The sequence below is a fragment of the Puma concolor genome, chromosome F2 (assembly GCF_028749965.1).
Source record: "Puma concolor isolate L17-30 chromosome F2, mPumCon1.1.hap2, whole genome shotgun sequence".
In the NCBI taxonomy this organism is placed as follows: domain Eukaryota; kingdom Metazoa; phylum Chordata; class Mammalia; order Carnivora; family Felidae; genus Puma; species Puma concolor.
Window position 1 is genome coordinate 61,225,719 of NC_141684.1, and position 11,093 is coordinate 61,236,811.

The window sequence follows — 11,093 nt, forward strand, 5'->3', positions numbered from 1 at the left end:
GATTTCAAAGAGTCAGTACAAAAAGGAGAGTGTAAAATATCCCGTCAATACTTTTTTATGTTGATTAAATGCTGAAAATGATGCTTTGGGATATATTGGGTAAAATGAAATATTAAAATTTGTTTTAGTCGTTTGACTTTTTTTAATGTGGCTACTAAAACACATATGTGACTTGCATTATTTTTCCCTTGGACAGCACTGTTCTATCCTGTTTAAAAGAGAAAGCACCCCCTTCTTCCTCCAGTGCTCTTTGAATCTACCTCACTCCATACAGACAGTTCTAAAATTCTGACTGTAGGGCGCCTGGGTGGCTCAGTTGGCTAAGCGTCTGACTCTTGGTTTTGGCTCAGGTGATGGGTCTCACAGTCCGTTGGAGCCCTGTGTTGGGCTCTGCACTGAGAATGGAGCCTGCTTGGGATTCTCTCTCTCCCTCACTCTCTGCCTCTCCCTGGCTCATGCACACACACTCTCAAAATAAATAAACTTTAAAAAAAAGAAAAGAAAAGAAAATTATGGTTCCAGTTTGACCAACTACCTCATAAGAATTTGGGTCATCAAATATTCTTTCAAAGACTTCTTCTGCTTCTTTAAAATTGCCATTTTCCATACAAACAGCTATCGCCTAAAAGATAGGATGACAAATACATACCTTAGGCTGCTTTTTAAAAACGTATAATTGTGGTTTAATATTGAAATAAGTCCTGTTAAATCTAAACGACTTCACTAAAAAATGTGATAAATGATTTAAAATACCTTTTCAAAGATGAAGTAACTGTGGTTTGAAAAGGATGTAACAATTTTTCATTGGCCCCTTGTATCTTTACTAGTAAATGCCCAGCATTCTACCTCTTTCGAATTTAGGCCAATTAAAAGCAGACATTAAGGGGTGTCTGGGTGGCTCAGTTGGTTGAGCATCTGATTCTTGATTTTGGCTCAGGTCATGATCCCAGCGTTGTGGGCTCGAGCTCCACGCTGGGCTTTGCACTGAGCATGGAGCCTACTTAAGCTTCTCTCTCTTTCTCCCTCAGCCCCTCTTCCCCACTCACACGCTCTAAAATAAAATAAACAACCAAAAAAGCAGACATAAATAAATAAATTAGGAGCTACATTATGTACACTTAGGGCCCACCTAAATATTAATATGAGCAAAAGGGAAATGAGAGAGGAGGTGGATGGTGTTTCTGATGATTAGGATGTGTAAAATTAGTTAGGATCCTTAAAAATCTCTAATAGAAACCTAGGAAACCAGATGCTTCTGAATAATCATTTTATAAACTGGCCTTTCTGATATTTTATGGTAAGATATGGGACTAATATTACCATCTGGATAGTTTTGTAAACTTTGGAAAGCTATTTAACCTCATGTGCCTCAGTTTCCTTGTATGTAAAACAGTGTGTAAATAATAGTACCTATATCATAGGGCTATTGTAAGGATTAGACTTCTATGTGAAAAGTGCTTAGAATAGTACGTGACGAATAGCAAGCAATATATTATATTTGCTATGAATTTATGGTAACCTGCTCAACTTTACCTTAGTATATTAATGATGGCCTGCTTCCTCTAGAATCCCCTCCAAAAACTGGGATAACATGACAAAGCTCTTCATCCCAGGCTGAAATTCTTAAAAGTAGCAGTTATATTTTTGCCTGTTCTCTTCTGGTCTTAATTCCACTTGGCAATCAACACACTAACAATAATTCATTTTTGGGAAGGTGAGCTTTCATCTGGAGTTTTTTCTCCTACCCAACCATATAATAATTTTCTAAAACTGAGGAAAAATTTATTTAACTAGAACAATCCTTAGTATTTGCTTTGCCCGTTAGCAAAACATATTTTCCCTGCTACTGTATCTTTGAATGACTTTTTTGGTTCTCACTCTTTAATAGGTTACTCCTAAAACTCCCTCTACATAGTTAAAATTTTACATTCCCTTATTCACAAAAACCTATGAATTTCTTATCAAATATTCTGTTTTTCATATTTGTAATTTTTAATAGAAATTGAGACAGTACAAACTACTGATTTTTGAAAGTTGCTTTATGATCTTTAAACTGATGCAGTGTATTTTCTCAAGTGGGGGCAATATATATATACATACTTAGGTAGCAAACATTAAGTCCCAACTCTCAGAGCTTGTGTCAAAGAATATAAACCAGAGGTCAAATTTCTGAAGAGAGTAAGTATATTAAATTTTACTTTGGGTTTACCGCCCAACTTCTATTAAGTAGCTCTTAATTGCTCTAGATGTTGTGTGCTTCGATTCTATAATAATAATAATAATAATAATAATAATAATAATAATAATAATAAAGTAATACTTATACCTGAATTTTAATTAAATTCTGTATTTCTTCATGAAGTTTGTCATGTTCGTTTTCAATTGAGGCCCAAATCATCAGGGCGGATTCCAAGGGTGTAATTCGTTCATCACTTTCAAACTGTGCATCTTTTAAAACCAGAACAAAAATAAGTAATTAAGGAAGCTGAATAGAACTTTACTTTGGTCAATTTTTAATGAATTCAGTTCTTTAAATGTTTACGGAGTATATACTCTGTGCTAGGCAGTATTCCTGTACACAACAGTTTAGGCAAGTGATTTGATTCAAGTTAATTTCCTTTTCTTCCTTTGAAAAATTTGAAGGAGCGTGCAATTTAAATGTTAGGAGTTTCAACGATTTCTACTTTATTTCCTGTTGTCTTCTAATTGTGTCTTCAACATTTTGATAATTTACTTAATGTTTACTTATTTTGAGAGAGAGAGAGAAAGACAGAGAATCAATCCCAAGCAGGCTCTGCATTGTCAGCACAGAGCCTGATGTGGGGCTCAATCCCACAAACTGTGAGATCATGACCTGGGCCGAAATCAAGAGTTTGACGCTTAACTGACTGAGCCACCCAGGCACCCCTCCAACGTTTTAAACATAAAAATTTATTAATTTGTAGAGTAAGTCTTTTTATATTCCCGGCCCTGTGCCAGGTACTTAGGATACGACCAGGAAGAAGAAATGGTTCCTGCCCTTATGAAACCCGACTGCTAGCTATGAAGAAAGACAAACTGATGTGACTGGTACTTTATTAGAATTATGTATTATGCCAGCGCTTCTCAGCTCTAGCTATACCTCAGAATCATCAGAGGAGCTTTAAAAAACTACAGGCATGCCTCTACAGAGTCCGACTCTTGATTTTGGCTCAGGTCATGATCTCACAGTCAGGACGTGAGATCAAGCCCCAAGTCGGGCTCCGCATTGAGCTTGGAACCTGCTTGAGATTCTCTCTCTCTCTGCCCCACCTCTGTGTGGTGTCTCTCTCAAAGTAAATATACAAAATAAAATGCAAATAACCTAGACCCATCCTTTAGAGATTGATTTAATTAGTACGAGGTAGAGCCCATGCATCTGTATTTCCCAAAAACCCTCTAGGAGGGTCTAGTGTATATGAGGAATAGAATATCAACTCTACGAAAGGATACTAGAAGAGAATCCTTCATGGAAGAGAAACAATCCAAACTGGGACACTGAGGACAAATAGGAGATAACCAAGTGAAGAGGATAAGGATGGGAAGGAGAACATTTCAGGAAGACAGCAGCAGAACAAAAGGCAGAGGAGTACAAAAGATATTCACACTCATAGTCAACACATATTAACGTCCTATTACATGTTAGGCACTATGCTAAGTGGTTAACATGCAGTAGCTCCTTTATCCACACAATTTCTTTAAAAGGGCATACAACGTTATCAACTTTGTCTTTTATAAAGTAGGACCTGAGACTTGGAGAGGTGACACAGCTAACAAGTAGTAGAAGCAGACTCCAGAACACTTAAACTCCACTTACTTTGTCTTAAAAAAGGTGTGTTTCAGGAATAACAAGATGCTTGGTAAGGCTAGAGTACATGCTGGAAAGCATGAAAGATGAAAATGCAAAGGCAGATTGCCTAATCCTTCTAATTTCACATTTGTTTTTCTTTTAAAAACTCACTTCAGGGGTGCCTAGGCAGTTCAGTCACACCAGTGTCCGACTCTTGATTTTGGCTCGGGTCATGATCTCATGATTCGTGAGAGTGAGCCCATCAGCTGACAGTGCAGAGCTTGCTTGGAATTCTCTCTCCCTCTCTCTCAGCCCCTCCCACCCTTGTGTGAGTGCTCTCTTTCTCTCAGAATAAACACTTACAAAAATAAAAACTCACTTCAATATTTATATTTCCTATTAGGTTTCTGGACGGACATTATCTAACCCATCTCATTAATCTGCCTTCCTTCTCATAAATGTGAGATGTAGGGGAAAAATGTATCACTGTTAAATCTTAATTTCAAAAACTTTAGAGTAGACTTTCACTTTCAGGCAGAATGTAGGATACTGTGGTAGGCCAACATTCCTATTACAGCTAGAAAAAAGTGGGATAAATTGCAAAAGCATGTTGCTAAAGGCACGGGATAGTGGTGGAAGCAGAGAGAACTAGATGAACTACATCTCCAGGGAGAGAATCCTTTTGAGGGGAGGTGATGAGGGGCAGCTTTTCTTCCCTGGCTTCATTTGTTTATAAGGCGAAGATTCAGTAAGTGCATTCCAGGCAGGGAGATTTTACTGGGGTAATAGCAACAAGGAAAGCTTCTGGCGGTTTCCTTGGGGCTAGCTTGGTGGACTGGATAGAAGAACTGAAAACACATGGTTGGTTTTCCCCTCAGGACATCTGCTGAGTTCTGGGGCAGTTCAGAAAGCTGGGGTAGAAAGGTAGGGAAGTCTCCCGGAGCTGCACAGAACTTAAAAAATAAAGTCCCATGAGAGAATGGAACCTGTCATAAACAAACATTTGCCCTTCAAGACATCTGCCACATTTCAAAGCTATGTGGGGCAGAGACTAAAGCTAATATGGTAGCCACTGTCATACATAATTGTTAAACAGGTAAAATATGGCTAGTTCCAATCGGAAATGTGCTTTAAGTATAAAATACACCCAAGATTTCAAAGACTTACTGCAAAAAGAGGGGTACAATGTCTCATTAACATGTTTTATGTTGATTATATGTTTATGTATTTTAGAAATATTGGGTTAAATAAGATATTGCCAAAATTAAGTCCATCTGTTTCTTTTCAATTATATATATAGCTCACATTATATTTCTATTAGGCAGTGCTGCTGTTGAGCAACCACTTTAAAAAAAAAGGAAGAGTTATATATACAGCTGAAAGTCTACCATATAAATTAAAATAAAATTTTAATTGCTGCCTCACTTGAGTCCATTATGGTGAAATACATTGATTGTTGATAATTGACATGGGCCTATCATGTCTAAGATATACCCAAAGGGGGATCCTGGTGAATTTCAAGATTAAACCATGGCGCCACAGACACATTCTGCATTTCTTTCCAGAAAGAAAGGAGAGGCTAGAGGAAGGGCCGTCCGGGAGAAAGTTAAGATCCACTGAACAACTGCTAACATGTGAAACACAGTTGGGCACTTTAGAATATTTTGTCATATTTAATTTACAAAACAACTGTTAACAACCATGTTAACTTATTGTCCGCATGGTCAGGAATTCTCCGATTGTGTCCACATCCAGATGCTTTTCTTCTTTAGCTACCAGGCCCAGACTACCTATAGTTCTGTCTCCCCATATCTACTCTGCTTCTAGTCCTAGTCACTTATGGTCATGGCATTAACTGCAGCCCTAGTCTTACCCCCAACACGCAGCATACTGTATGAGCCAGAGCTGGACAGTGAACGTCACGAGAGTGGCACTAACACACTGGGATTTTCCATACTACAACAGGATTATAAGTAAACAGTTTCATGTTAAGTACTGCCTACCACTTAGCACTGTTGGGAAAGCATTTGTGTAAATTGTAAACACCAATATAAATATGTAATTATTTGTAGCAAAAGGTCCTTTAAGTGACCATGTTGTAAATATCACCCATTACTAATAAACTGAAGCAGGCTTGCCCATTACAATCTAAAATTACCTGTAGAGATAAAGGAGAGAGCTTTTATAGCTATAAATCATATTCACCTATCTAAATAAGTACTGAAATCAAGTTCAAATAAAAGGTTTCAATTATCATAGTTGCAAGTAAAAAACAGAATGTGTATGGAAGAGTCACCACAAAGTTACCATAGTCAAATTTAAAGTAAATCTCCAGGAAAGTCCATGAAGCGTGGCTCCCCATGTGTCACAATCACCTGGGAACTTATTAGAAATATAAACTCCAGGGTCCCTCCCAACCATCCTATTGCATCAGGAATTCATGGTAGGGAAGGGGACTCAGCATTCTGTTTTTTAACAAGTGTTCTAATAATTCTGAAGCAAGCTAAGTTTGACAACCAGCGCTCTAAGGAGATGAGAACTGTATTTCTTTTACTTCCTTTAAAAATGCTTGTATAGATGTACATGCCAAATACACAGTGCAAACTCTCAAAAACAACTAACAGCTTCCATGTGTTTCTTCTCATTGTTTTACCTTTAGACATAGATTAAAACATTTCCAAAATAAGATAAAAACACATATTTACCAAGGGTTTTTCCTGCTGCAACTCTTGTCAAAAACTGACATATGAATATAGTTCTCAACTGATTAGCGGTTAGACTGGACAGCCCATGAATAATAGCTGAAAAAGAAAAGATATGAATTTTATTAAAATATTAAAAAAAAAAAAAGCCAAACTTGACCCAGCAGTGCCTCTGTGTGGTTGGTTGAGTAATAGGTTATAAACATGCAAAAATCATAAACCGAGAGCTATATGCTTTTATTTATAGGCAATTTTTTTAAAAATGAGAAAAATAGCAATGAGCACTTTTCTTGTAAAATAAAAACAGATTTTCACATGCAGAATAATAAATACTTAAAAGTACTTTCACAGGTAGCACTCTATATGAACAAAAAGGGAGATTTAGACTCAAACTGTAAAATGTGTCTAATCATTAGCTGGAAGTTTATTTTATACCTTAAAACTCCTACCTAATATTATAGGAAATATTTTATATTATTTTGGTCAAGGTTTCAGTTAAGGGAGTCTGTTAAACTTATAAAGATTTAAAAAACCTATTTATTGGGGCAAGCTGGCAGCGAGGAGACAGCCCGAGGTGTGGCCACCTGCTGCACCCGAGGCCCCGTGGCCTTTCCAGAAAGCCTTGTGGGTCCAAAGAAATGAGCGCACAGCCTGATCCAACAAGAGCGTGTTGGCTTTCTCGCCATAGCCATGGGAACGTCCTGATAAATCCTCTGCCGGGGCAGCTGGCAGCTCTGGCACTCCGCAGCCCTGACCTTGGAGCTCCTGGAGGGCTGCAGTGTGAGTGCTCCACTGAGGCACGAGGCCAGTCAAGCTGGTCCCCCTGTCCCGAAAGGTGCGCCACCCAGCGCCCCAGGCTTACAGGAGCGGGGAGCCCCCTCTACTGGCGGTTCTGCGCTCTCACCTCAATGCTCAGCAAGCAGTGGCCCCTGTGCAGGCAGAGATGGCAGGGAGCACCTCAGGCTTGCCCTGCCGGCTGGTGGAGGACCCTGCGGTGGCAGGAAGATGTGCTCCGTGTGTGAATTCCAGACTAAAACCACCTGAGTGTGCTTCCACAGGGTATGTGGAGAAAAATCACATGCAGCTCATCTAAGAGGAATGTTCAAAAGCTGCCGCTCAGCTCCAGTAGAATACTTATTCCAGAAATTCGAAGGGGCCGTCAGAGACGTGCCCTTGGTGTTCGCTGTGTTCATCAGTGACAGCTGGGCAGAAAAGCTCTGGAAACAAATCAAGTCCACATTGCTACCTTTTACTCTTTGATAGATGTTTTAGGGATTGTGTCTCAGACACAGACCATAGTATAAATGAACTTGTGGCGCTCCTTCTTGGGAACTTGTGGTGGCAATCCCCTCTTGGTCTCCAGTCTAGATCATTACCGGAGCAAAATAAAGAGCAGAATACTTCCTTTACTGTAATTTGGTTTGGGACAAGAAGTCATAGGAGCAGACACGGAAAGGGGGCAGCAACTTTAGGCCTCAGTTTACCAACTACTTATCTTCCCTTTCTTCTGCTACTTATTTAAAACTTTCAGGGTACAATTTCAGCAAAAAAGTTTATTTCTCAGCCAAAACCTGTTTCTCCTCAACCCTAACCCCAAAGAAGAAATAAAACTGCAGATGTATAAAAAAAATTTATTAATATTAGTCTTCCAAATATTTGAATGCCCACGCAGATGTTACGCTAGGCATTGAGTATGATGCTGGAGTAAACCATAATCCTGGATCTCAGTGAATTTATTACTATGTAGCAATGAAAGACAAATGATTGAACAATTAAAGTAAAAACGTGGAGAAAACTGAAAAAGACAAGTACAGAATGCTATGGATGCATATAACAAAGAAAGCTTAGAATGTGTTTTAGTAGCTAGTTGGAGGAAGGAGATAGGAAAGCTTTTCTGAGGAAATTATGTTTAAAGTAAGACCTGAAGGTTCCACAGTTACAGTTCACCCAGGGCTTGGTTGGTGTATATAAAGATTAAATCAACCAGCAAAACCAAAAAGTGGTCTTGCAGCTACTAAGCAGATAAAAGACAAATATGTTGACTTGTATTTATTTCCTCAATTCTAAAATAGCATAATCTTAAACTATACCAGAGATTATCTGGACCAAAACCAGCTACAATTTAATTAAACAAGATTCAGAGAGAGCACAAAATTAATATAAAATTTAAACAGTTCAATACTTACTTAACAGCTACCGCTAGCCAATGTTAAAGACAGAAACCAAAAGTTACGCCAAGTGATCCATTAAAATTTTAATGCCACAAAGATTAAGTATGGTATAGGAGCAAAACAAAAGAATCTACTCTATGCTAGGGAAGAAAGTCAGACCTCTCACCTCCCTCCATATTCAATTTAGTCCATATGCAGTACCTACAAATACCACTGCCTTTCTGTTCTTTGTACCTGCTAGCCAAAAAACAAAATAAAAACAATGAAAACCTCCCCTGGTTGAACCTGGTTATTTGCTTTCTCCTCACCTGTAACCAAACACTGCTGACAGAAACACGTTAGGGAGATCTACTGACTGGCTGCAATAGCCACTGTATTTAAGCACTTCTAACACCAGGCACTACTCTAAGCACTCTATACCAGTGGTCTTCAAATGGGGGTGATTTTGTCCCTTAGGGGACATTCAGCAGTGTCTAGAGACAATTCTGAAAGTCACGAGTAGAAGGGGGATGCTGCTAGCATCTAGTAGTTCAGGTCTGGGACGCTGCTGAACGTCCTACAAAGCACAGGAGAACCCTCACCTTCATCCCCCTCCACTCGTGTGTACGCAGAACAAAGAATCATGTGGTGCAAACACACAGTGTCAACAGTATTGAAGCTGTCAAGAAACCTTGCTTTATATCTATCAGTTCGTGTGTTTCTCTCAACAACTCTCTTAAGTAGATACTATTATCAGCACTTTACAGATGAGGAAACTGAGGGTGCCTGGGTGGCTCAGTCGGTTAAGTGTCTGACTCTTGATTTCGGCTCAGGTCACGATCTCATGGTTCCTGAGTTCGAGTCCGCATCAGACTCTGTGTTGACAGACAGGAGAATCCCTCCTTGGGCTCTCTCACTGTCTCTCTGCTCCCCACCCCAAATAAAAAGATGAGAAAATTGACCTACCAAGAGGTAAGTAACTTGCTTCAGGTCTAACAGCTATAAAGTAGCAGAGCCAGGAATTAAACTCAGACAATTTATTCTGGAGCCCATGCTCTTTTTTTCTTTCTTTCTTAAGTTTATTTATTTTGAGATAGAGAGTGAGCAGGGGAGGGGCAGAGAGAGGAAGAGAGAGAATCCCAAGCAGACTCTGCTGTCAGCGTCAGCCAGAGACCGGACTATATCCCATGACCTGACCCCTGAGATCCTCACCTGAGCAGAAAAAAATCAAGAGTCAGATGCTTAATGTACTGTGCCACCCAGGTGCCCCGCCCCCCCCCTCCCCCGGAGCCCATGCTCTTAATCATTATCTTAAACTGCTTCCCAGGGGCGCCTGGGTGGCGCAGTCAGTTAAGCGTCCGGCTTCAGCCAGGTCACGATCTCGCGGTCCGTGAGTTCGAGCCCCGCGTCAGGCTCTGGGCTGATGGCTCGGAGCCTGGAGCCTGTTTCCGATTCTGTGTCTCCCTCTCTCTCTGCCCCTCCCCCGTTCATGCTCTGTCTCTCTCTGTCCCAAAAATAAATAAAAACGTTGAAAAAAAAAAAAAGAAAAAAAAAAAAAACTGCTTCCCAGTCTAGAAACGGCCTAAGTTAAGTGAGGTGTGAGAATAACTGTGAGTCAGAATGAAAGAGCTAAGAATTTTCTAGAAAGCATCAAGAGTTGTGTGGTTTTGAAAAGTAAATGAAATCCTATAAAAGATAAAAGGAAGTCCTTTCAGTCAAAATGGAAATACAGAGACAACACTATGTTCACAATTTATAGGTCACTGACTAGCAGTGCAACTTTAAAAAATAGTTTACTCTCTCTGGCTTTCTGTGCCCTGATCCTAAAAATAATAGAGGTGGCCTAGATTATTCCTCGGGTCTTGACCTAGAACCTCAAAAGAAGTCTTTAATTTTTAGAAAGATTTTCAATTTATAGAATTATTGTGAAGACAGAAGTCCTATATACCCTCCCCCCACTTTCCCCTATTAATAACATCTTGTACATGTATGGTACAGGTTACATTAATAAATCAATATTAATACATCATTAACTAAAGTCCATGCTCTTTTCTGACTGCCTCAGTTTTTACTTATGTCCTTTTTTTTCTGCTGATATCACCCAGGACACATTACATTTAGTCATCATCATAGTTTCTCAGATTTTCCTTGGTTTTGATTACCTTGGCAGTTTTGAGATATTTTGTAGTGGGCTTTGTCTGATGTTTTTCTCACAATTTGATTGGAGTTAAGAAGTTTTGGGAGGAAGATCAAAGAGGTAAAGTTCCATATTCAATACATCATATAAAGTATATATAATGCCAAACTGTCACCGTTCCTGTTGACCTTGATGACCTAGGTGTGAATTAATCTTTGTTAGGCTTCTCTACTGTAAAGTTATCCTTCCCCCAATGCCATACTGTACTTCTCAGAATAAAGTCACTCTGCACAGCC

At 39.3% G+C, this 11,093-nt stretch overlaps 1 protein-coding gene across 4 annotated transcripts in view; it reads right to left on the bottom strand.

The window, feature by feature from the left end:
* The window catches only part of TERF1 (telomeric repeat binding factor 1), a 34,329-nt gene that overhangs the window by 20,921 nt on the left and 2,315 nt on the right, over window positions 1–11,093 (bottom strand). For 3 of the 4 annotated variants that reach the window (XM_086695334.1, XM_086695333.1, XM_086695336.1), the window contains exons 2-4: window positions 6,514–6,609; window positions 2,327–2,448; window positions 536–622 (exon numbers count right to left, since the gene is read on the bottom strand). In XM_086695334.1, the coding sequence (XP_086551460.1) occupies window positions 536–622; window positions 2,327–2,448; window positions 6,514–6,609 (305 nt within the window). The remainder of the gene's footprint in view (window positions 1–535; window positions 623–2,326; window positions 2,449–6,513; window positions 6,610–11,093) is intronic. The other variant, XM_086695335.1, reaches the window with a different exon arrangement.